Source organism: Trichomycterus rosablanca, chromosome 11 (assembly GCF_030014385.1).
Source record: "Trichomycterus rosablanca isolate fTriRos1 chromosome 11, fTriRos1.hap1, whole genome shotgun sequence".
Taxonomy (NCBI): Eukaryota; Metazoa; Chordata; class Actinopteri; order Siluriformes; family Trichomycteridae; genus Trichomycterus; species Trichomycterus rosablanca.
The window spans coordinates 27,024,337-27,052,100 of NC_085998.1; the positions used below are offsets into that span (position 1 = coordinate 27,024,337).

The 27,764-nt window shown below is 39.1% G+C and overlaps 1 protein-coding gene across 1 annotated transcript in view; it reads right to left on the reverse strand.

Moving 5' to 3' along the window:
• hydin (HYDIN axonemal central pair apparatus protein) overlaps positions 1-27,764 on the reverse strand; it is a 262,192-nt gene that overhangs the window by 16,310 nt on the left and 218,118 nt on the right. The window contains exons 63-77 of the mRNA XM_063004123.1: positions 26,311-26,544; positions 24,123-24,496; positions 20,527-20,687; positions 17,695-17,789; positions 17,358-17,571; positions 13,830-14,051; positions 13,615-13,741; positions 9,626-9,791; positions 9,381-9,528; positions 9,051-9,258; positions 6,846-7,067; positions 6,553-6,722; positions 4,781-4,979; positions 4,458-4,616; positions 3,430-3,710 (exon numbers count right to left, since the gene is read on the reverse strand). Of these exons, the coding sequence (XP_062860193.1) occupies positions 3,430-3,710; positions 4,458-4,616; positions 4,781-4,979; positions 6,553-6,722; positions 6,846-7,067; positions 9,051-9,258; positions 9,381-9,528; positions 9,626-9,791; positions 13,615-13,741; positions 13,830-14,051; positions 17,358-17,571; positions 17,695-17,789; positions 20,527-20,687; positions 24,123-24,496; positions 26,311-26,544 (2,980 nt within the window). The remainder of the gene's footprint in view (positions 1-3,429; positions 3,711-4,457; positions 4,617-4,780; positions 4,980-6,552; positions 6,723-6,845; positions 7,068-9,050; positions 9,259-9,380; positions 9,529-9,625; positions 9,792-13,614; positions 13,742-13,829; positions 14,052-17,357; positions 17,572-17,694; positions 17,790-20,526; positions 20,688-24,122; positions 24,497-26,310; positions 26,545-27,764) is intronic.

The window sequence follows — 27,764 nt, forward strand, 5'->3', positions numbered from 1 at the left end:
ACAGTGAGTGGACATGGTACTTAAAAACTCCAGCAGCGCTGCTGTGTCTGATCCACTCATACCAGCACAACACACACTAACACACCACCACCATGTCAGTGTCACTGCAGTGCGGAGAATCATCCACCACCTGAATAGTACCTGCTCTGTGGGGGTCCTGACCATTAAAACATAAGGTGAAAGCAGACTAAAGAGGTATGTAGAGAAATAGATGGACTACAGTCAGTAATTGTAGAACTACAAAGTGCTCCCATTTGGTAAGTGGAGCTGATAAAATGGACAGTAAGTGTAGAAACAAGGAGGTGGTTTTAATGTTATGGCTGATCAGTGTAATTGACAGTAAAGTAAAATGTTTTCTTTTTGCTAAATGTGTTTTCCTAAATGTGTGTGTACTTTGGTAAGTAATAAAATGCACTAAAAAGGTGCTGCAAATTACTGCAAAAGTGAAAGTCACAAGTATATGTAACATCTACATTGTATGGCTTCAATTTAAAAATATAGAATATTAATTTAAATTTACTTATGCACCTTTTTAACTGGCTTGATTGTTTCCTCTCCTGATATATTTTTATGGTAGCATAAGCCTCACTTAGTTTATTAGTAAATCTACTATCTAAACGAATTATTTTTTTGTTGGATGATACTTTTTACTAATCCTGACAAGATCATTAAATCTGGTCTATTTTTAGAAATATTTCAGCTCATTTCTTCTGTTGATGATGCATGGAATTTCTTTCATTCTGAAGTTGTTAATAATATTGATGAATGTGCTCCCATGAAAACATTTAGAATTAAATGTAGCTCACAACTCACAACAAAGGTATAAAGCCTGGGCCAAATATTGCTTATTAAAAGATCTTGCTGAGTGGGAAACCTACAAATACTTCAGGAATTTAAGCAAGACCAAAAGAAGAAATGCAAAATACAGCTGTAGTACTATAATGAGTGCGTTTCTCAGGATTTTTATAACCATAAACAAGTTTTTACTGATCTCTCACTTATTTTCCAAGCTTTTAATCAGATTTTCTCTTCTATCTGTGGTTCCCCACTCTAATTCCTAGTTACAGCTAGTTTCTCAAACTGTATTACTTGTAATGGTTAATTGTCCTTTAGGAAAAATCTTGCCTACTGGCTGTAGGTGAGCTAAAAGTAAGTAGTAGTGTCAAATTAATTAAATTTGTTGCTCATGTATTAATGTATGCTCCTGTAGATTCATTTAACTTAGCTTTATCCACTTGTTTAAAGGTGGAGATTCATCTGATGTGAATAGTTACGGGTCAATTTCTATTTTTTGTACTTTTACTAAAATCTTTGAGAAGCTTGTTTTTGATCAATCATCACAGTACATTAATGTGGTTCACACCTAACTTTTCTACTACCATGGTGCTTCTAAAATGTATCTAAATGTATTTTCATCTTTTGATAAGAGCTAACTCACAGATGCAGCTTGTATCAATCTTTCCAAGATAAAGTGGATCACTATCTCCTCTGTGATAAGCTCTATTCTACTGGCTCATCTCAAAATGCTCTCATTTGGTTTAATACCTATACTGGTTTAAATATTTAATTGTTGAAAAGTGTTCCACAAGGTTCCATTTTGGGCCCATTTTTTTTCTCTTTTTTTTATATAAATGACCTACCACAAATTTGCTCAGATTTATGCTGATGACACTGCTATTTACACTTCTATCCAATTTTTCTTAGTCTGATTTCAACTTAATTTAAAACTGGTTTTATAACAACAAACTCGCTGTGTGGTTGTTGGTACTCAACACAGTCGCTCATATTCATTCATTTTGCACAACTTGAGACAGTTGACTTGTTTAAATATCTCAGACTTTAGATTGATGCTGAACTCTCTTTCATACCTCACATTGATTTTATTATAAAAATAACATCAGTCTGAGTTTACTTCATAGTTCAGTTAACTATTTTATTGAATTGTTCATTTTTAGTTGATACTACCTGTTATTGATTATGCTGACATTGTTTAGCAGAACACCTCTGACATTTATCTTAGGCCCCTTGATGTTGTATATAATTCTCTCTGTGGATTTGTTTTCACAGTGGCTGGCAGGTAGCACAGGTAGCAGTAAATGTAGTTCCTGCTGTTCTGTGCCTTATTACACACAGCTCTAGGTTAAGTCTTCGAACTCACTATTAATTTATTTTGCTTTCAATCTCTAGATTTTATGTAGTTTGTTGCTGTAGTAGCTTCCTGAGTTTTTGAGTTGTTAGCTGAGTTACACTGAAACTCTGTTTTGTTTTTTTGCCTCCAAAATTTATGAGCTTAAGAAGCTTGTAAAAGTGGGGGGCAAAATAATACCATTTAAAACATCCAAAAGTAATCAAAAAGGTTGAAAGGTTAAAGGGTGCTTAATTATTTTTCTTCTGCCAACTCTTCAGACTGCACAAGACTAACAATTATAGACAATTTATGGTGTAAAACAGGCTGAACATTGGTAAAACACAGTAGCAGGGCTTATAGAGACCTGAGACTACTAAACTACCTGTTTTCTCTGGGTGTGTTCAAAAACCTAGGGAGCTGCCTTGCTGTCTTACTGTCTACATAGGCAGCTGCCTTAGTAGAGAGGATTCTAATAAGTCAATGACTTATAAGGCAGGTTATTCGAACGCACTACTTAGATAGCGATTCCATCGGGTTTCGCATTTAGCGTTTAGCATCTTGCCATTAAAACCAATGGATGAGGTAGCACAGCACGCTAACGTCAATATAACATCTTCCTTCATGTACCGATAACGGTTAAATTTCCTGACAAACCCGAACTTGCAAATAAAAACACTCGGTACAAGTTTATACAAGTTAAAAATCAGTACTATTTTATTTACGTTTGAAAATAACTCTGTTCGTTTCTCCGCCCCGTCAGCCATGTTTATTTTTCTGTGAGAGAAGAGCACCCGACCCGCAATGAATTCTGGGATTGCCTTGATCACTAAGGCAGCGTCGGATGCTCACTCGTTCTTGAGCCAAAATAACATTGAAATATGAAGATGCCTCAGAAGTGAGGGTTTTAAGGCATCTAGGATTTCGAACAGCCTCCTTCTCGGGAGCACGCACAGGATGACGTAAAATGCTGCCTATGTAGAGAGCTCACTAGCTTTTCAAACACACCCTATATGTGTGTTTTTAATGCCTACAGCCAAACACCAGCATGCACGGTTAAGAGTGCGCTTGTCTTTAGCTATCTATCATCAATATTATCAAATCTTACCTCAGGGTGCTCATTTTTTATTTCTTTTATATTATTTAATTTTCCATTGTTAAAAATATTATAGTTATTTTCCATCTCCTGGCCTGGTTCCTTTCCTGCTACTGGGTTCATCATCTAATACCTCATGTGTGGGTTTAATTGTGGAATTCATCTAAGGCATCTCAGGAAAATAACACGTGAGTGTGTGTATGTGCACCTAGCTCCAATATCTCCTGTGTTCTGCAGTACAATGCGGCGTGTGGTTTTGCAGTGCTGGACCACAGCACCGAAGGACAGGTAGTCCTGATCCAGTGTGACCTCCACACCATGACAGCAGCCCTTTAGCACCAGCAGAGGGCGAACAGTGCCCAAACACTCCAGCTGAAGCTCCTCACTAAAGGGTGGCATGTGCTGCTGAGGACTGAAGAACACTTCAACCACACACTTCCCTCCTCCACCGCTCAGAGTCACTTCCCCATATGGACTCACTGACAGGACCTAAGAAACATACACAATAAAGTGCAGACCATTTTAAGGTAATCATTACTATCATCACACCTCCTCTGAAGGGTAATGAATGAATAAATGAATGTTTTAATTTGTCATATATACATATTCACGTGTACAGTACAACAAAATTCTTTTTTTGCATATCCCAGCTTGTTTGGAAACTGAAGGGTCAGGGCACAGGGTCAGCCAAGGTTAAGGGGTTTGCTCAATGGCCCAACAGTGGCTGCATGGCAGAGGTGGGATTCAGACTCTCAACCTTTCGATTAATAGACTTCGCTTCGTAAGTACTAGCTAGTAAAGTATGCTATATTGTACTCTATACAGCGTGGCAGTGATGTCTTTTTTAATGCATTTTCTCCTTTTTTCTCCCAATTTTTTACTGTGTCCAATTTTTTACCCAATTGCATTATGCAACCTCTCTACTGGTGCTGGTCATAATTGCATCAATTATGAGATCCCTATCTGGCTCCCTCCCTGGATGAACAACAGCCAAACGTTGTTCATATAGTCGCCCAGCCCAGTCGGATGGCAGAGCTGAGATTCAATATGATGTATTCGAAATCCCAGCTCTGGTGTGCTAGCATATTTTACCTCTGCGCCACCTGAGCGGCGGTGATGGTGATGTCTGAACCAAGGTCCTCAGCACCTTGGTGCTGTGCGGCACCCACCCCGCTGCACCACTTGTTTCAAGAACCATTGTGACATGTAAACTTTTATTAAAAAAATGTTTCTTACCCCCATGTCTAGTACAGCATGTGTAGAGGGTGTGAAGAGAAGAGAAAAGGTCAGTGAGGATGGACTGTTGTTGATTAAAGGGATAAGCTTCCTGCTCTTCTGGCCCACCTGCAGAGTCCCAAGCTTCACAGTTTTGTGTTTTGGATCCTCAACGTCAAGCTAAGAAAATCAGACCCGGATTACAGAACATCAGATAAAAAGATCATTCCTTTCCTTAAGGTTATTTAAAGTATAGAGTCACATAAAGCTTACTCAAAACACATATAAAATGTATAATGACCTACAGGCTTTTCACAGCACATCATAGATCTACAGTTTCTCACCTTCATCTCAATTCCTTGACCCATGATCTCCACTACCTGCTTGGCATAGTTGTTGATTTCAAAGACCACCTTCACATGGTAGTGCACGGCTTCTCGAGGGAAGAAGGTAAACGGCACCTCCATGGAACCCCCAGGAGGCAGCACTTCAGGGGTAAAAGTAACTTCCAGAAAAGGGGTGTTGGAGAACAAACAGTCCACACTGGGAGAAATGGAAAAGTAAAAATAATAATAATTAAAAAAAAATCAGTGATTGAACTGGCTTTCATATTATTTTATTATTAAAATTGTAATCTGAAAAATCTAAGTAAAATAGAGCATATATTAAATGTTTTAAAGTATCTGCAAATTATATTTCATTTCATAGTATCTTTATCAACCGCTTTATCCTGGTAAGGGGGCCCAACATTGGGCACAAAAAACACTCTTAACAGGGCGCCAATCTTTGGCAGGGCATTGGCCACTCACTCAGACATAGCCCAGCATCACCCCAATAATTGGTCTGCAAAAATATATGTATTGTATTTTAACAAATATGAATTACTTTTTTAAAAACAGGTCAAACAATTAAAGACCTAACCAAATATAGTATAATTTCACAGTTAATTCAGGTTCACCTAATGAAATTATTTTGTGCGGCTTGCGATTGTACCAACAAATTTACAATAGATACAAATTTATGAAGGCAAGGCTAGCACATGCTTTCTTTGTGGCACATAAAGCCATTACCAGTAGACAATGTTTAATAAACAAAGGGGAAAAGCAGACTGGGTGAGACCCGCAAGCAAGTCAGACAACCAGCAAGACCCAACGTAGAGATTATTATCAGTAGGCCAGCAGAGGTCATAATTGCATCAGTTATGAGAAATCCCCTTTGGCACCCTCCCTGTGAACGAGCCAATCATTGTTTGTGTAGGCGCACAGCCTGCCGGTATCAAACCTGAGATTCGAACTCATGAGTTCAAGATGTCAGCTCTGGTGTGTTAGTGTGTTTTACCACTGTGCCACCTGAGCGCCTGTTTAATTGTTTACTTTACCTGCATATTTACATACATTATTTTGCATGGTCTGACAGTCACACCAGCTGACATTTTTGAATATTGCAATGAAAAAAATTCTAAATAGATTTTATTTACATAAATGAGGTACTAAGGAATAATGTGATCATGTCATTTTTTAATTTCATTTTATTCTCAAATTTTACCCCTGGTGTTATCCTGGTAGGGGTCAGGGTGTGTGGACAATTTCTGGATGATGAAGGCATTGATGTCATTGACTGACCTGAATCCAGTTTAGAACATCTGACACGTTATGTATCCGTGCATCCTAAGCTGCCAACTAGTGCCACAGACTATCCAAGAGTTTACTGATGCTCTGATCCAAGTCTGGGAGGGGATCACAGGACAACACCTACAATCTCCTCAGGAGCATGCTTTGATGTTTTCGGGAGTGCATACAGGCACGTGGGGGCCATACACACTAGTGAGTTACAACGAGTTGCTGTGATGAAACTCACACAAACTGTATCAGTCTGTGACCTCAGTTTTTGGTGTGATCTTAAATACAGGCTTCACAGGGTTGATGATTTTGTTTCCCATTCACCATTGTTATGTCATTTTGTTCCCAACAAATTATACAATTTATATAAGTAAAGATGTATAACTTGAATCCTTCATTCCAATGTGTAAAATGAACATAAAATATATAAGACCCTAAAATTCACATTATGTTAATAATTTATATATAACCACAAAAAAACAAGCACCATTCTTTACCAGATTCCTTTATTTTCTTTGTTGCTGATGAGCAGTGTGTGTGTAGCAGGCACCATGCCTGTTGAGTAGATAAATCTCATTCCAAAATTGTACTTTAGGAAAGAAAACTCCAGGCCTGGGGTGGTGGCAGAACCCTGCAGAGAGCAGTGAAAAACTGGGCCATTCTTTACCTACAGAGATAGAAAAAACACAGACAACCAACAAAAGATGCAGCTGAATAGAAAGCAAATGAATTCTAAATAAATCAAAAAAGAAATAACAACAAAAAAGAATAACTCAGAGGGACAGAACACCTTAATTAAGAAATCCATGTTTTTAAGATTACACTTCTGAATGGGAAAGAAGCTCAGGATGCAACGATGTTGCCCTCCCACTGGCACAACAGCTGTTTTAGGTTCCACTTGCAGATGGCTCTGTAGTGCTGAAGGTCCCGTTAACTCATACTGTACATCCAGGTTAAACTTTCCTGGGTTGGAAACCACAAAGGTGCATGTGGACTTGCCACTTAACTCCACCTGACAAAAAAATAAATGAATTAATAAATAAATAAATATTCTGCATAAACAATAAATGTGATTAATTTATACTGGCGTAATGATTCTGCCGTAATTATACACTGATCAGCCAAAACATTAAAACCACCTCCTTGTTTCTACACTCACTGTCCATTTTATCAGCTCCACTTACCACATAGAAGCACTTTGTAGTTCTACAGTTACTGACTGTAGTCCATCTGTTTCTCTACATACCTTTTTAGTCTGCTTTCACTCTGTTCTTCAATGGTCAAGACCCCCACAGGACCCCCACAGGACAACCACAAAGCAGGTATTATTTACGTGGTGGATTAATCTCAGCAATGCAGTAACACTGACATGGTGGTGGTGTGTTAGTGTGTGCTGGTATGAGTGGATCAGACACAGCAGCGCTGCTGGAGTTTTTAAATACCATGTCCACTCACTGTCCACTCTATTAGACACTCCTACCTAGTTGGTCCACCTTGTAGATGCAAAATCAGAGATGATCGCTCGTCTATTGCTGCTGTTTTAGTTGGTCATTTTCTAGACCTTCATCAGTGGTTACAGGACGCTGCCCATGGGGCGCTGTTGGCTGGATATATTTGGTTGGTGGACTATTCTCAGTCCAGCAGTGGAAGTGAGGTGTTTAAAAACTCCATCAGTGCTGCTGTGTCTTATCTACTCATACCAGCACAACACACACTAACACACCACCACCATGTCAGTGTCACTGCAGTGCTGAGAATGACCCACCACCCAAATAATACCTGCTCTGTAGTGGTCCTGGGAGAGTCCTGACCATTGAAGAACAGCATGAAAGGGGGCTAACAAAGCATGCAGAGAAACAGATGGACTACTGTCAGTAATTGTAGAACTACAAAGTGCTTCTATATGGTAAGTGGAGATGATAAAATGGACAGTGAGTGTAGAAACAAGGAGGTGGTTTTAATGTTATGGCTGATCAGTGTATATAGTAGACATCAGGGAATTTAGCAATACATTTTAATTTTAAATAAATTAAAATAAATTAATTAATCAGGCCAATTTCTTGTAATTTAGAATATTTAATATTTTCTACACACTTTTACTTTCAGAATTCTACCTTTGTAATTTCATTAAGCAGCTTCACAAACATTTTAAATTACTAACATTTCATATAATGTTAGTATATATTAAAATTGGTTATAATAACCAATATAACAACAAATTTACATATAGATAAGCAAAAGTAGTTACAAATCATCCAGAATTAGTGCACAGAAATATTTTCATCGTGCCCGCTATAATGACTTGAAAATCTCACTTGCAATGTGAATACTTTTGAAAATTCTTCAAGCAAAGATACAGTACAAAGAAGGTACAAAGAAAAGTTATTATTTTCACTGACGAAACTGACTGTATTTTGTACAAGTCCCATTTCTGAAAAAGTTTTGAAAAATGCAATAAAAAGATTAATCTGTAATTTAAGTAATTATCTGTTATTTTCTGGAACTAAATTTTAATGATAAATTATAAATCTAAATATATTTTAATTTAAAAGCATTATTATTTTAGTGGATGAAGCACATTTTTCTTGGTCAGCTGAAGAACTGACAAGGGCATGGTTTAAATTACAGGGAGGGGGGACTGGGGGGATTTGACCCTCCTAATTAATACTTGCACCCCCACCTTCCCAAAAAAGAGGTCAAATTAATATTTCAGGCGTTGGGAGTTGCCATCAGCTAAACTGTGACTTGCAAAACTATGAAACTAGCTGATGTTTGCATACATCAATGTGCAGTTGACACAATCTTATTCAGAAACTCAGAAAGCTTACTTACATTAACCTTCTCAGTGCCTTCTTTGGCTTAGTATGGTATGGGTGTCTGAAATCATATTCTTACAGGCATGAATATATGTAATATACTTAACTGAAGGTGACTGTATAATTCGCGCTCTGGTCGAGGGTACTTGTACTACGTTATAGCTTATAGCAAAATTCACCGTTTTGAAGTCTACAAGATGCACATTAGTAGGAGAGAGCTCAGCCGTAGCTCCTTCTGGACTCTCATACTGGACACAGGCGTTCATGCTGTAACAGTCCACCTTCACATTCATGGTGAGTGGCTGAACCTTCCCTCTGACCACTATGTGCAGGTTAAATGTTACTTCTCCCTCATGTGAGGGTGAGAAGGAGATGGATACTGGGAACCTGACAAATAAACAATAAGCATCCACCTTATAATATTATATATTATTATATACCTTTTAATATTATTATATATTGATGGTCCATGTGCCATCAATTATAAATTGGCTGCCTGGGTTGCTTACTTGTCTTTAGGTGGCACGGTCCCCTCCATGGGCTCCACTTTTAGGCTATCTCTGAATGTCTCCGAGTGGCAAGAGCGTTCCTTGATGGTGAAGTGAAAAGGTTGGTCCTCTGCATTCACCACATACACAGTTTTACAGAGCTCGTGACCTGCATGCGGATACACATCTGCATTAAAAGGCTACGTTAACACCAATGAGTAAATAACCAACTTTTACAACAACGTGACATTCAGCTAAAATCTCACCAACAAGTCTGCTTCCCAGGTTGAGGTGTGTGTGATCAATGTACACAACTGGATCATGAGCAGTGCCCACCAGCAGGAAGGGCACTGAGAGCTTGTGCTCTGTGATTAAGAAGGTCCAGAAGGATTCCACCAAATCCAGCTCCTGGGCATGGTATTTAAATGAGACCTGGCAGGATGAACACAATAAATAGAATCCTGAGCCAAGAAATGTCAAATAATTTATACAGACACACATGAGCCAATTACCTTATTAGTAAACACACATCTGGTACATTACACAAATTATTTAAAGCTACAACTACCATATAAATAAACTTTGGGGGTATACAATTAAAAATGTAGCCCATCTGTTGTGCTGTACACTATGTCAACCCTCTGCATCCCATTTATCAATCATGGGCAGTGGTAGCTCAGTGGTTAAGGTACAGGACTAGTAATCAGATGATTGCTGGTTCAAACCCCCACATCTGCCAGGTTATCACTGTTGGGCCCTTGAGCAAGGGCCTTAACCCTCAATTGCTTGTATGTATGTGGTCACAATTGTAAGTCGCTTTGGATAAAAGCGTCTGCTAAATGCCAAAAACTAGACCAGATGATGATCATTCTCATCACTGAGCTGGTAATGACATGGTAGTAAGTGTACTTGTATGAGTGTATTAGGTGCAGCAGTGTTGTTGGGATTTTTAAATACTATTTGAACTTACTGACCTCTTTATTATACATAATATTTATCTAATATTATAATATTTATAATTAATAATAATATAATTAATACTTAATTAATTAATTAATTAATATAATTAATAATAATATAATATTTATCTGTATACATACGACTGCACCACCGTGCACACCAGCGATTATGGACAAATCTCACCCCGGCCACCACCTGTTTCAGTTGTTACCGTCAGGTAGACGGTATAGGACTATTAAGACAAGGACAAACCGGCTCAGAAATAGCTTCTACCCCACCGCAGTACGAACCTTAAATATTTCTTTATAAGGTTATTTAAAACATATGGGACTGTGCCATTTTCAGACAATGTTTACAAGGGTAATGTGCAATTTTCGGGCAATTTCACAATGTTTACAAAGGTAATGTGCAATTTTTCAGGCAATTTTAGAATATTTACAAAGGGTTATGTGCAAATTTCCACCAGCTTGCTACTGAACAGAAAGTCTATTTTTTGTGTGTTACTGTTATTGTCATTGTAAATTCTGTAAATTTTTTAATTTTGATATTTTGTAAATTCTAGTTTTTCTTCTTTAAATATTGTTTATAACACTTGAGAGCATGGCACCTTAATTTCGTTATACCTGGTATAATGACAATAAAGATATTCTGATTCTGATTCTGATTAGGAATGCATAATAGAAGTTTTTTTGTTTTTTTCTTAGCACAATGTGCGTTAATCATCCTCCAGTCTGTTATCAGTGGACACTATTTGATCACAATATGATCCCTTCTGTCTTTATATTTTTGCTTGGAGCACTATTCTCCTTTTAGCATTGACAGTAAGGTGTTTAAAAATCCCAACAACACTTATACAAGTAAATTGGGTGTAACACACTTATTCCTACAGACCAATGATGGGCTACAGTTAGTAATTGTATATCCACAAAGTCTATCTGTATGGTAGGTGTAGCTTATTAAATAATCAATTAATGTACATACCAGATAGGTGTACTTAATAAAGTGCTTGGTGAGTCAATGACATAAAAGGGTGTCGTACTATGAATTTAAAGTGTTTAAAAATCAGGATCATACATTCCATTATATAGACGATAAAATTAAAGTATCTTAAAAAAGCTATTGGAATACACCTGTCTTGTTGACACCTATATGTTTGTTTGGCACTGTGCTTTGGAGCATAGTGCTAATCCCAAGTTCACACTACACAACTTTCAAAGTCGTCAGGTTGCTGTACAGTTCAGACTACACAACTGGATCTCTTGTAATCGGGAGTCTTTCAAGTCGGTCTGGCTTTCACACTACACGAGTGATCGGCGATAGGGGGTTTCACACTACACCATCTATCACCAACTGGAATCGCAGGCAAGCTTCTCTGGTCTCCCAAACTACGTTCTGTCATGAAAACAATCGCAAGTGACGAGGGGTTTAATGATGCCACGTCCAAAAATGCACATCAACAAGTAGCGAGCGATCAAAGTTTGTGCGCTAATGTGCAGCGATTGTTCTATAGTGAGTTGGAGGTTAATAAATATTTTTTTCAATGCAGTGTTGGTGTTTTGTAGAGAACGATAAGGTCAGAAATACTGTAAAACTTGTCTGTATGCCGCTGTATTCTGATATAAACTATATTATGCCCCAGCCCCACCTTTTTACAATGCTCTCATCGTTATCTTGTGTTCTCATTGGCTGTTTGACATAGCACTTATTGCCAGTTGTGCGACTCAGATCCAGATATTTGACAAGCTAGATATCTCTCTGAGCCGCTCGGATCGAGTTGTTGAGTAGTTCACACATAGCGATTTAGAGCCGAGTTTCGATCGCCAAGCGAACGCCGAGTTGCTCCCGAGCCAGTCGGCGAGCGAAAATCAGGGCAAAAATCGTGTAGTCACGATTTAGGCAGTGGGAAGCAGGATTTTACCCCAGATCTCTTAGTTTTATCCTGACCAGGTCCAACCCTGCTGCTAAGAAGTATCTTCTTAACATTTTGCTACCGCCACCATATTTTTTTTCCTGACTTTGTCATTTTCAATTCCCACTGCATTCCTCCAAGGCTGATATTATGCTACGAACACTGCTTAGCACTGAAGCAGAAAGGCCAACTTTTGTCCTATCAGACCAAACACTTTCCTCTGCATTTTATTTGGAAGCCTTCCAAGTGATGCAAGAGCTCTTCCATGCAACTCCTTTATAAAGAAAGTGGATCTGTCTGGAAATCTGTCTTGCTGCCTACTGCCTACCTAGGCAGCTGCCTAAGTAGAGAGGATTCTAATAAGACATCAAATTCAAAGGGCAGATTATTTAGATGCACTACTTAGACAGCGATTACAGCAATTACGTCACCTCAGTTTTTGCTAACTAAGCTTGCACAGTTAGCCCCAGGCCATTGAAACCAATGGGCTGAGGCGGCACAACCCTCTAGCATGCCAGCTAACATCTCTCTCCGGTACCAAAAACAGTTAAATTGACAATGACAAGGTTCGAATTTGCAAATAAATGACACTTGTACACCTTTATATAAACTAAAAATCAATGAGAATTTATTTACGTTTGAAAAGAATTATGTTCAATTTTCTGCAATCGTCAGCCATATTTGTAATTCTTTTGTGAGAAAAGTTGTGCCTTACTGAATGCTGGGATTGCCTACACAGCTAAAGAAGCATTGGATGCTCCCTGGTTATTCAGTCAGATTATTGCTAATATTTAAGGCACCATAGTAAGCAGCATTTTAGGGTATCCAAGAATTTAAAGCGCCTTCTTTTCAGAGTGTGTGTAGGATGACACAAAATGCTGTCTATTTAGAGAGCTCACTAGGGTTTCAGACAGACCCACTATTTGCCTAATACTTTGTATGTTGTTGAACAACTTAGACTGATAGTTGGTGTCATAGTAGCTAGCCATTTACCATTTTCATTCATTCATTGACTGTTTTACCACTGCTTTAATCCTAGTCAGGGTCACGGTGGTCTGTTTCACTGGGCAAAAGATAGGAAACACCCTGGACTGTGGGAGGAAACCGGAGCACCCAGAGGAAAACCACTCAGCTACATGAAGAGATGCAAACTCCACCTTGATATTGAACCCAGGACCTTCTTGCTGTGAGATGACCCAGCCACCATGCCGCCCATTTTAGGTCTTACGTTTTTGTTTTTATGGCCCTTTTCTTTTGATTTGACACAATACATCCTGCTCTAAGATCATCTGAAACTACTTATTCTAATATATTTAAAATGTTCAGTCTAAGACAGTTTAATATTAAAAATTTTACAATGTGGGCACTGTATTATCCCAGTCATACCTCTACTTTCTTGCCAGGCTGAATAATGTTATTTGGTGTGAGACAGGTAAACGGTTTATCCTCCAAGTCTTCACATATCCACAGGAATGAATATGGTTTGTTGGTGGGATTTATAATACTGAACTCCCTGCAGAGACAAGACAGCATGTAAATTGACTACACAATTCCAATAACCAAAAACAATCAGATATAGACACAAATAACTGATTTATCACCTGCACACAGATGTGCCAACCCCCATAGATGTAAACTCTATTACTTTGGTTTTGGGGTCCAGAGTAACGTTGGGTGGAGCCCCAGGGGGGCCATGAAGATCAGGGTTACGTCTGTTTTCACTGATGTAGTCTGAGTCCTCCAGGTGAAAATGGCAGTAAGGCAACAGACTCCGGCCCTTCGCTGCAATCACGAGGCCCTGCTTGTCCTTCAGATTGGGAATGCTGCCAACAAATTAAAATAAGTGTAGAGTAAGACAAGGGCACTGCTAGTTTTGGAGTGTTGATTCATAATATAATAGTGATCTCTTTGGTTAAATGTATTATAATGGCTGAAAGAAAAAAAAATTAATGAGTTTGGATGCTAATCGGTACTTGACAGCATGATCACATTTTCTCTCATATCAACAACTGTATTACTAGCAGTTCAGGCCACTATTTTTGAATATTATCTGGAAAGCCTTCTGGAAAGGCTTTTCACGGAATTTGTTTATGGGAATTCATACCCATTTAATCAAGAGCATTTGTGAGGTCAGACAGTGGGTCTGTCTGAAAACCTAGTGAGTCATCTACATAGACAGCATTTTCCGTCATCCTGTGTGTGCTCTTGAGAATGTCTAAATTCTTGGATATCTTAAAAGGTTGCCTACTAATAATATTCCTGAATAATAAGGGAGCATTCAATGCTTTCTAAGCGGTGAAAGCAATCCCATCATTTAGTGGCAGACGAGTTATTTTAAAATGTAAATACATCCTTACTGATTTTTAATTCATATAAAGATGTGCAAGTGTAATTTATCATCAATTTATCAAATTTGGGCTTGTCAGTGACAATTTTACCATTTTCGGTACAGATGACGTTGGCATGTTAGTGGGTTCTGTCGCTTTAGCCCATTAGTTTGAATGGCCTGATGCCAATTGTGTTAGCTTAATAAGCAAAAAATAATTATACACCTTTTAGCAATGAGTGTGGTTAAAACAACTTGCATTTAATAATTGATGATCTACAGATTTTTGGCAATACGGTGTACAGTGGGGTCAAAAAGTATTTAGTCAGCCACTGATTGTGCAAGTTGTCCTACTTAGAAAGATGAGAAAGGTCTGTAATTTTCATCATAGGTACACTTCAACTATGAGAGACAAAATGAGAAAAAAAAATCCAGGAAATCACATTGTAGGATTTCTAAAGAATTTATTCGTAAGTTATGGTGGAAAATAAGTATTTGGTCAATAACAAACAAGCAAGATTTCTGGCTCTCACAGACCTGTAACTTATTCTTTAAGAAGCTCTTCTGTCCTCCACTCGTTACCTGTATTAATGGCACCTGTTTGACCTCGTTATCTGTATAAAAGACACCTGTCCACAGCCTCAAACAGTCAGACTCCAAACTCAACCATGGCCAAGACCAAAGAGCTGTCGAAGGACACCAGGAAGAAAATTGTAGACCTGCACCAGACTGGGAAGAGTGAATCTACAATAGGCAAGCAGGTTGGTGTGAATAAATCAACTGTGGGAACAATTGTAAGAAAATGGAAGACATATAAGACCATTGATAATCTCCCTTGGGGTCAAGATCTCATCCCGTGGGGTCAAAATGATCATGAGAACGGTGAGCAAAAATCCCAGAACTACACGGAGGGACCTGATGAATGACCTGCAGAGAGCTGGGACCAAAGTAACAAAGGCTACCATCAGTGTACACACTACGCCGAGAGGGACTCAAATCCTGCAGTGCCAGGCGTGTCCCCCTGCTTAAGCCAGTACATGTCCAGGCCCGTCTGATGTTTGCCAGAGAGCATATGGATGATCCAGAAGAGGATTGGGAGAATATCATGTGGTCAGATGAAACCAAAATGGAACTTTTTGGTAAAAACTCAACTCGTCGTGTTTGGAGGAAGAAGAAAAACCCAAGAACACCATACCTACTGTGAAGCATGGGGGTGGAAACATCATGCTTTGGGGCTGTTTTTCTGCAAAGGGGACAGGATGACTGATCCGTGTTAAGGGAAGAATGAACGGGGCCATGTATCGTGAGATTTTAAGCCAAAACCTCCTTCCATCAGTGAGAGCATTGAAGATGGAACGTGGCTGGGTCTTCCAGCATGACAGTGATCCCAAACACACCGCTCGGGCAACGAAGGAGTGGCTCCGTAAAAAGCATTTCCAGGTCCTGGAGTGGCCTAGCCAGTCTCCAGACCTCAACCCCATAGAAAATTTGTGGAGTCTGTGTTGCCCAGCGACAGCCCCAAAACATCACTGCTCTAGAGGAGATCTGCATGGAGGAATGGGCCAAAATACCAGCTACAGTGTGTGCAAACCTGGTGAAGACTTACAGGAAACGTTTGACCTCTGTCATTGCCAACAAAGGTTATGTTACAAAGTATTGAGTTGAACTTTTGTTATTGACCAAATACTTATTTTCCACCATAATTTACAAATAAATTCTTTAAAAATCCTACAATGTGATTTCCTGGATTTTTGTTTCTCATTTTGTCTCATAGTTGAAGTGTACCTATGATGAAAATGACAGACCCCTCTCATCTTTCTAAGTAGGAGAACCTGCACAGTCAGTGGCTGACTAAATACTTTTTGGCCCCACTGTATGTAACCCTTTAGTCACTCTTCTAATTCTACTCACTGATGAGAAGAAGATTTAGATTTTAATAGTAATTGTTGTGTTTCCCACAGTTATGAAGAATAGTAACAGTACTGAATTTGAATATACTGTATATCTCTGCATTTCCCCCCCAAGCTTCTTTCAATCTAGCCGCAAATGTCACACTGTAAGTTCATATGGGGATCTGTTTTGTGTACAAAGAGTCACACATCGCTCTCTATTATTCCCTGTCTGATTGTGCAGGCGCCATTGATTAGCCAGCAGAGACCACAATTGCAGCAGTTATAAGGAAACTCTGTTTAGCTATTGTCCCAGCCCCTACAGACATGCAGACTGATAGTAGAGCTGAGATTTGAATTGGAGAGCTCAAGATCTCAGCACTGGTAGGCTAGTGTATTTTACTGCTACGCCACTAAAGCGCTACTAGTTTTTTTGTAGCGCTCTGTAGCTGCTAGTAGGCTTGTGTATTTTACCACCACGCCACTCAAGCACTACTAGTTTTTTTTGTAGCACTCTGTAGCTGCTAGTAGGCTAGTGTATTTTACAGCTACGCCACTCAAGCGCTACATGGTTCAAATTAATAAATCTTTCTTGAGAAGAGCAGATTCAGAGCTGTTGTGACTTTTCACCAAATGGCGCCAGTCAACATTTAAAGAAACTGTTAGCACAGAGGTTCACATACTTTTTCCATTACATAGATAGACAATAAATATGTTTAATAAAGACATAAACATAAAATTGTTTATTTATTACCTTAGCAGAATGTTTTGTCCATTATAATGTCATAAATGAAAAGCAGGCCATCATTTTATCAGTACCCAATACATGCATGTAACAACTAAACAAAGTTCAGTTCTTGGTTGATAAAATATTGTTTTGTAGAATTAATGGTCAGAACATTCAATTTACAGACCTGCAGACTAGCCTGGCCTCATAATCAGCCACCTCCAGAGGTGCGAAGCGGATGTGGAACATCTGACTCACTCCAGGCTGGATGAGCCCAATGCTGGGCTCCACACTGAAAGGAGGAAGCTCTGGATCGCCTAACAGTAGAGCTGACAGGCTCCCCAATGAGCTGGAAGGCCGTGGCCCTGTTCGACAGGCCTGAACAGAACGAGGGGTTATGTCTGTACAAACGAAAACAAACAAATCATTAACCACATAATTACTCAATTACTGTGATATGAATTCATTACTTAAATAAACAACGTTTAAACCATGTAGCAAATAACATGAACTTGAATTCTTACCACCGTGACTGGAGTGCAGAGTCTTACCAGAGGTCTCCATTATTACCTGCCAGGAATACTCCAGTCCCACAGTGCCCGTGTTGGACATCTCCATCCTGACAGCATAGCATATGCTATATTAATTGTGGTCATTTAATCCAATTTAGTTCATCTAAATTAGTACCAATGTGAAATGATTAACAATGAAGGATCAGCATGCTTTTAGTATATCTGGAATAAACTATTTATATGTGTTGCTAGGTAAAGGTCATACAGCTTCTTAAAAAAGATATAGCTAAATGAAAATGCTGCTGCCTGTGTATTTACACAAAAAAGAAAGCAATCATATTGGTCCAGTCCTATTAAGTTTACACAGGTTGCCTGTTAAATTCCGCACTGACCACAAAGACCTGCTGATGACTGAACAGGACTCTCCCATGACCACTACAGAGCAGGTATTATTTAGGTGGTGGATCATTCTCAGCACTGCAGTGACACTGACATGGTGCTGGTGTGTAATGAGTGGATAAGATACAGCAGCGAAGATGGAGTTTTTAAACACCTCACTGTCACTGCTGGACTGAGAATAGTCCACCAACCAAAAATATATTCAGCCAACAGCATGGGGGCAGCGTCCTGTGACCACAGATGAAGGTCTAGAAGATGACCAACTCAAACAGCAGCAATAGATGAGCGATTGTCTCTGACTTTACATCTACAAGGTGGACCAACTAGGTAGGAGCGTCTATTAAAGTGGACAGTGAGTGGACACGGTATTTAAAAACTCCAGCAGCACTGCTGTGTCTGGTCCACTCCTTCCAGCACAACACACACTAACACACCACCACCATGTCATTGTCACTGCAGTGCTGAGAATCATCCACCAACCAAATAATACTTGCTCTGTGCTGGTCCTGTGGGGGTCTTGACCATTGAAGAACAGGGTGAAAGCAGGTTAAAAGGGTATGTAGAAAAATAGATAAAAGTCAGTAATTGTAGAACTACAAAGTGCTTCTATATGGTAAGTGGAGCTGATAAAATGGACAGTGAGTGTAGAAACAGGGAGGTGGTTTTAATGTTATGGCTGATCAGTGTATATGGAAATCTTAGGCTATATACTATGGACTATATACAATGCTGTATGAATAAAACATTTTCTTTTTTCTATATATATACAGTGTATCACAAAAGTGAGTACACCCCTCACATTTCTGCAGATATTTAAGTATATCTTTTCATGGGACAACACTGACAAAATGACACTTTGACACAATGAAAAGAAGTCTGTGTGCAGCTTATATAACAGTGTAAATTTATTCTTCCCTCAAAATAACTCAATATACAGCCATTAATGTCTAAACCACCGGCAACAAAAGTGAGTACACCCCTAAGAGACTACACCCCTAAATGTCCAAATTGAGCACTGCTTGTCATTTTCCCTCCAAAATGTCATGTGATTTGTTAGTGTTACTAGGTCTCAGATGTTCATAGGGAGCAGGTGTGTTCAATTTAGTAGTACAGCTCTCACACTCTCTCATACTGGTCACTGAAAGTTCCAACATGGCACCTCATGGCAAAGAACTCTCTGAGGATCTTAAAAGACGAATTGTTGCGCTACATGAAGATGGCCAAGTCTACAAGAAGATTGCCAACACCCTGAAACTGAGCTGCAGCACAGTGGCCAAGATCATCCAGCGTTTGAAAAGAGCAGGGTCCACTCAGAACAGACCTCGCGTTGGTCGTCCAAAGAAGCTGAGTGCACGTGCTCAGCGTCACATGCAACTGCTGTCTTTGAAAGATAGGCGCAGGAGTGCTGTCAGCATTGCTGCAGAGATTGAAAAGGCGGGAGGTCAGCCTGTCAGTGCTCAGACCATACGCCGCACACTACATCAAATTGGTCTGCATGGCTGTCACCCCAGAAGGAAGCCTCTTCTGAAGTCTCTACACAAGAAAGCCCGCAAACAGTTTGCTGAAGACATGTCAACAAAGGACATGGATTACTGGAACCATGTCCTATGGTCTGATGAGACCAAGATTAATTTGTTTGGTTCAGATGGTCTCAAGCATGTGTGGCGGCAATCAGGTGAGGAGTACAAAGATAAGTGTGTCATGCCTACAGTCAAGCATGGTGGTGGGAATGCCATGGTCTGGGGCTTCATGAGTGCAGCAGGTGTTGGGGAGTTACATTTCATTGAGGGACACATGAACTCCAATATGTACTGTGAAATACTGAAGCAGAGCATGATCCCCTCCCTCCGGAAACTGGGTCGCAGGGCAGTGTTCCAGCATGATAATGACCCCAAACACACCTCTAAGACGACCACTGCTTTATTGAAGAGGCTGAGGGTAAAGGTGATGGACTGGCCAAGCATGTCTCCAGACCTAAACCCAATAGAACATCTTTGGGGCATCCTCAAGCGGAAGGTGGAGGAGTGCAAAGTCTCGAATATCTGCCAGCTCCGTGATGTCGTCATGGAGGAGTGGAAAAGCATTCCAGTGGCAACCTGTGAAGCTCTGGTAAACTCCATGCCCAGGAGAGTTAAGGCAGTTCTGGGAAATAATGGTGGCCACACAAAATATTGACACTTCAGGAACTTTCACTAAGGGGTGTACTCACTTTTGTTGCCGGTGGTTTAGACATTAATGGCTGTATATTGAGTTATTTTGAGGGAAGAATAAATTTACACTGTTATTTAAGCTACACACAGACTACTTTTCATTGTGTCAAAGTGTCATTTTGTCAGTGTTGTCCCATGAAAAGATATACTTAAATATCTGCAGAAATGTGAGGGGTGTACTCACTTTTGTGATACACTGTATATTCTAATTGTTAAAGCAAAGAATTATACATACTGAAAGACTCTTGTCTGGTAGAGAGTGGTGTCTTTAAAGTGGATGGATTCAGTACCATATTCAAACTTGGCATAATCACAGGTGACACTAGTGAGCAGTTCAAGCTCTCTAGAGGAGTTGTCCACCACTGAGTGAACAGGCTCTGGATCCGTCTCTACCACCTGAGAACAGAACAACACACTTAGTAAACATTCATATGTCAGTATATAAAGCTCTTGAAGCAAAAGAACAATTCTGTATTGCTTTTGTCTGCTGGAGAGAGAGAGAGACAGAATTATTGAGATGTGTGTTCATGTCTCAATACACCACACTGCCATTCAAGTGTTTTTTTTTAATGCTTCATAAAAGAATCAATGATCTTTTCTGTTGCTGTAAGTAAGTACAGAAGCCTAATTTCTTACAACATAAAGAGAAACACAAAGCACAGCTGCTAAGGTGATTACTGCACAGCAATGAGTTGTAATAACCTGAGTTTCACATTTTCTTTTATTTACTCCCAAAAATAAAAAAGTGAATGTATGAGTGTGCAATGGCTTGCAGTGGTTTGGGGTGCTGAGCAGTGTGTATTCATGCTTTGCGCCAAGGTGTTCTAGTGGCACAGAACCTACCATAACTCTTGACCAGAATAAAGCAGTGTAGTGTAAGCAGTGCAAATAAATGAACTAAGCACTAAGATAAGATAAGATAAGATAAGATAAGATAAGATAAGATAAGATAAGATAAGATAAGATAAGATAAGATAAGATAAGATAAGATAAGATAAGATAAGATAAGATAAGATAAGATAAGATAAGATAAGATAAGCTCCAGTACATTTACATTTTCAGCATTTAGCAGACACTTTTATCCAAAGCGACTTACACAATGAGCAGAACATGCTGAGCAATTGAGGGTTAAGGGCCTTGCTCAGGGACCCAACAGTGGCAACTTGGTGGTGGCGGGGCTTGAACCGGCAACCTTCTGTTTAATAGTCCAGTAACTTAACCACTGAGCTATCACTGGCCCAGTACAGTAAATGGAGTAAATAAAAAAGGGTAGAATAAAATAAAATGGCTCATCATAAAATGTCTCGTCAGTGTGAGGACAGCCTGTGTATTCTGCTATTGTTATGCAGTCTGATGGCAGTTGGCACAAAAGAACGTCTGAAGCGCTCCGTCTTGCTCTTCAGTGGAATTAGCCTATGACTGAAAGAACTGCCCAGCCGCCATAGTTCCTTATTGAGAGGGTGAGAAGGATTATCCAGGATGGCCCTGATTTTGTCCTTTGTTCTCCTCTCACATACTACCTCCAGACTGTCCAGCTGTAGACTCACAACAGAACTGGCTTTCCTCACTAGTTTATTTAGTTTATTGGCATCTCCAGCCCTGATGCCACCACCCCAGCACACCACAGCAAAAAAGAGGGCACTGGCCAACACAGACTGAAGAAAAAAAACAGTCTACTCTGTCCTTTCCTATAGATGGCATCAGTGTTATGTGTCCAGTCCAGCTTGTTTATATGTACCCCAAGGTACTTGTAAGAGTCCACTCTCTCCACTTCCTTTCCCTAAATGAAAACCGGGGCAGGGGAGCTTTTTTTATGAAAGCATAGTGAAAACAAGAGAGTCTTTAACAGAACCCCTGTATCTTTGCAGCATTTAACAGAAGCTTAACCCAATCAACTTACAATTATGACTGATACAGTTTGAGCAATTGAGGGTTAAAGGCTTTGCTCAGAAGCTCAATAGTGGCAACTTGGTGGTTGGTGGTTACCAGCTACCAATTTAAACCTGGGAACATCAAGAAGGTCTGAAGTTTGCTATTTACATTTACATTTTCGGCATTTAGCAGACGCCTTCATCCAAAGCGACTTACAGTACTGTGGCAGTATACAGTCTGAGCAATTGAGGGTTAAGGGCCTTGCTCAAGGGCCCAACAGCAGTAGCCTGGCAGTGGAGGGGCTTGAACCAGTGACCTTTTGAGTACTAGTACATTACCTTAACCACTAGGCTACAACTGCCTTGCTATCTTCAGGTGCAAGAACCTATAGAAGAGGAGGCTTAACCATATGAGAGCTTTATATGTAAAAATAGAACTATAGCACTTTTCCACCAAAAGAGCTCTGGTTCTTGAACCGGTTCTGTTTGGGTTTCTTTAAACCTTAATGTTTTTTAGAGAACCGACCCGCATTTCCACCAGTTTTTGGGGACCAAGCAAGCATCATCAGTAGAGTAGTAACAGGATGGTGGAGCTGATGGTGTAGATTATGTGCGAGCATTTGTGCTGTTGTTACAGATGTTCATTTTTATGCAAAAAAGCATTGCTCAACTATTGGTGATAAGAAGACGTAGACGTGTTTGTCGCAGTTGTTGTTTTCTTTAGTTCACTGACGTGAGAAGCGTTTTGCGCTTCACTCTCACCGCGACCCTTGGTGCAAATAGCGGATTTGCTCAGCGCTCGGCTTGAGTGATAAAACATCACTAAAGTTCTACGACACGAACATCCATTTGTGTGAAATAACCATCAAATCTACTCTAAAAGCTCCACATGTACCTGTGTTTAGCTTCATTTACTTCACGTGTGGTGTTTATGCAGCTCGGGGTTCTGAATCTGCTTCTCGGGAAAGTCGGAAAAGCTTAACGTGGCTTAATGTACTAAAAGTACGACATAGGAACACTAAACTTCTCTCAGTTATTACAGGTTATAAGTGCTCTGTTCTGCCCAAATTCATCTGTCATTGTTTTAGTACAACAAGCCACGTTACGCTCTATTTTTCACGTCAAGCGTTTTTTGTACTGTCCGGGTCACTTTTACCATGTCATATCACACAGTTCATCGTTTTGAAAATATCAGCAAATATCAGCAGCAAACTGATTCAAAATTTAATCAGGTGAACTTTAAAAGATGAAAGTGCAGCACAAACATGGTTTAGTACATTCTCATGGGAAAGCACCCAAACCACTACACTTTTACATGCCCACAGATGACGTCACGGTTCGCGCTGAAAAAACAAGTATTCTGATGTGCCAGATTAGAACGCTAGTTCGCTGTCTGGAACCTCTTTTTTCACGTGGTGAAAAAGGAATGCTAGTGTAAAAATAGAAAATAGTACTGAATTCAAAGTGCAGTAGATAAACAGTGAAGACTCTAAAGGACAGGAGTGATGTGGTCAGTCTTTTTAGAGTAGGTAAGAATCCCAGCAGTGGCATCTACTGCATTTTGTAGCAGTTGTAGCCTAGTGGTTAAGGTACTGGACTAGCAATCAAAAGGTCACTGGTTCAAGCCCCACCAGTGCCAGGTTGTCACTGTGTGGCCCTTGAGCAAGGCCCTTAACCCTCAATTGCTTAGACTGTATACGGTCACAGAATTGTAGGTCACTTTGGATAAAAGTGTCTGCTAAATGCTGAAAATGTAAATGTAAATTTTGAACCTACTAAAGGCTTTAACAGGGAGGCCAGAAAGAACACTGCAGCAGTATATCTGTTTCCCTTTAAAGAGGCCTGGTTATTTATTGTTATTATTATTATTCTTGTTTAAATGTTTGTTCTCGTACAGTCAAGAACCCAGATGTACTATCTCTAAACAGCATTCTCAATTAAATGCACCAACTTTCCATACCTTTTTCTTAGCAGGCCGCTGGGGCGAGTCTGGTTGTCCCACATCAATCCACTTAACAGTTCGGTGGCGGTCATCCCAGTCCGGCACTTGGTCTACAGGCTGTGGGTAGGTTATCTTGCAGAGTTTACACTTTAGCATCTGTGCACTTAGCACCACAGGCTGCTCTGAGCTGAAGCTTACTGTCACCTCCTTGCTGCACCCAGCATGAAGATGGCCTATCTGGGGTGAGAACTGAAGGTGTGGCCCAACCTGAAGCCACTCAAAGCACAGAGTCTCAGAGTTGCTGTGGTTGCTCATGGTGAAGGTCTTGTGGTAAAGACGGCCCACGTGGCAATCCCCAAAGTTCAGGATGTCACTCTGGATGGTGTGTGGTGCTTAATATAAAAGGGTAGAGCAATAATAAAGGTAAGGTAAGACATGTTTTGTGATGCTCTAACTACTGACTTAATTGAGATTTTTAAATGTATACAGTGGTACCTTGTAACTCAAAATCTTTAAAACTTCAACACCCTTCGTTGAGAAATTTGTACCCTTATCATCAACGTTTACCTTAAACTCAACGTGTGTGTGTGTGACTGCTGCTTTGTTCAGCGTTTGGCTTGAGCGGTGCGGTAAAACGTCATCAAAGTACGCATATGAGACGAATCGTGGACGAATTGTGTGGAATAACCGTCAGATTCACTCTGAAAGCACCATGTGTATCTGTGTTAATCTGGATTTTCCTCCGGTTTCACTTTTAAACTTGTGTTATAGCTCGGGGTGCTGAGTTTTCCGAGAAAGTCTAAAACGCTTATCGTTAAAAAAAAAAAAAAAAAAGAATGACATAGGAACACTAAACCTCTCTTAATTATTAAGTTTGCTCCACAATTTCTCACTTGTTGTTTTAATACAGTAAGTCACGTAAAGCTTTGTGCACCGCCACACTCCATAGCAAATAAAAGCACAGTCAGCGCAAAAGCGCTCATGTGAATGCGCCCTTACTAAACTTCGATAAGGAGTACAGTATTCCAAGATCAAGCAGCTCCCCGCTTAAGAAGGAAACAATGAAAGAAGGTACAGTGCACGTTTTATTGTATTTTTAATGATTTTTAACTGTTTTCAATATTATGTCAGTGTTTTATATATTATATTTGTGTTATTTTCAGTTTATACGTGTCAAAAACAACACCATCATTTTACATAAGCCTAAAATATATGCAGTTCCACGTAACCATAGATTGCATTAACAGGTTTCCATACATCCTTATGGGTAAAAATACCTTGAAACTCAAAGCCAACTGATGTTGAGTTTCAAGGTACCACTGTATATGTTGTTATTTCTATATAAGAGTTTACGATTCCTTGTTATCAACTTCCTTAAGGATAAAAGTCTAGAGTCCCATTCAATGGTAGTGACAGTATACAGCAATGTTGACATTTCCCCACAGATATTTGATGAGCTTAAGATCAGGACTTGGACAGCTTAGGCAGTGAGCTTCATAGAATTAATAGAATAAAATGACTATAGTAAGTGTGACTACGAGACAAATCTGCATTTGTGTGGAATAACCGTCGGGTTTACTCTGAAAGTGTCCACATGTATGTGTGTTTAGCTGGATTTTCCTCACTGTTTCACTTTTAAACTTGTGTTATAGCTTGGGGTTCTGAGAAAGTGTGAGAATCTTGGACAGCTTAGGCAGTGAGCTTCATAGAATGAATAGGGAAAAAAAATTGCCTATAGTACAATGGAATTCTTTTTCCCGCATATCCCAGCTTGCTTGGAAGCTGGGGTCAGACCGCAGGGTCAGCTATTGTACGGTACTCCTTGAGCCGAGAGGGTTTAGGGCCTTGCTCAAGGGCCCAACAGTGGCTGCATTGCAGAGCTCAGATTCGAACTGCCAATCTTCTGATCGATAGACTAAAGCTCTAACCACTAAGCTACCACTGTCCCATGACAGTGTGCCTAAACTGCGTTCCCAATTAACGCATTACTATCATCCAAAATGACTCTAAACTGTGCACTATTTATTTGTAACAAATCCTGTCCAGGCTGCCAGTGCCTGCAGGCTTAGAAAAAACCCTTCTTTACTATACTCAAGAATTAAAAATGCTTTGGGAGTCTAGATACTTTTACAGTCACTATAATATTTACATTTACAGTTTTTAACATTTAGCACTAACTGATAATCTGTTGAACAGCTGTGCTCACCCTGTGTGCTGATCTGGTCCTGAGGATTCCAGCTGCTGCAGATGTCCAGTGATATAATATCATGATAGCCCTCTCCTAGCAGCTGCACCACTGTCTCTTCATACTGATTGTCCTTTATCAATAGCTGCATTTTGGCCTCAAAACGCTGCGCCTCATCAGGGTGAAACTCCACCTCGAACGCTGCCTGCTGGCCAGACTTTAGGGTCAGGCTGGCCAGATGAGCCATCTGTCTTTCTAAAGGAGACATTTAAAATGTGTAATTTTCCACTTTATAAATGATCATTTCATTACTTTTTATTAATAAGACACTACTTTATAAAGTAGTCGTGGTGAAATGTCACATTGGGCTGAGCTTCCAGATGACAACGAATATCTTAACCCTAAACTTTTATTATAATTATTAAACAGAAAGCAAATTAATGGAAGGAAGGAAGCCGTCTGTCTTTCTAGAGGGGTAAGTTTAAATTCATAATTTTACACTTTACATAATAAAGTAGTGCCTTATACTGAAAAGTAATGAAATGATCATTTATAGTCATGGTGAAATGTCATGTTGGGCTGAGCTTCTCGATGACAATGAAGATCTTAACCTTAAATTTTTATTATTATTATTATTATTATTATGAGACCACAAAACACAGAAAGCAAATGAATAATGAATGGATGAATATGATGGATGAATAGATGGTTGGATGGATGGATGAATGGATGGATGGATGGATGGAAAAAGGGAAGGAAAGAAGGGAGGAAGGGAAGAAGAAAGAAAAATAAATAAAAGAAAGAAAAAAAGAAAGAAGAAAAAGCAAAAAACTAAAAACAAACAAAAAAATAAATAAATGAAATAAATAAATAAATGAAAAAAAATTACAAAAAATAAAAGAATGAAAGAAACAAACAAACAAGAAAAAGCTAGAAACAAGAAAAATAAATAAATAAATGAAAGAAATAAAAAAGGAAAGAAAAAATAAAAAAAATAAAATTAAAGAAAGAAATAAAAAAGGAAATAAAGAAAAAAAAATAAAGAAAAATAAATAAAAGAAAGAAAAATAAAGAAAGAAATTAAAAAATAAAGAAAAAAGAGAAAATAAATAAAAGAAAAAAATAAATGAAAGAAAGAAAGAAAAAACAAGAAAAAGAAAGAAACAAGAAAAAGAAAGAAACAAACAAAAAAGAAACAAGAAAAAAGAAACAAACTAAAAAGAAAGAAACAAGTAAAAAGGAAACAAACATAAAAAGAAAGAAAGAAACGAAAAAAGAAAGAAACAAAAAAAATAGAAAGAACGAAAAATAAATAAATAAAAGAAAGAAAGAATGAACGAAAAATAAATAAATAAAAGAAAGAAAGAACAAAAAATAAATAAAAGAAAGAAACAAAAAATAAAGAAACAAGAAAAAGAAAAAAGAACGAAAAATAAATAAATAAAAAAAAAGAACGAAAAATAAAGAAAGAAAAT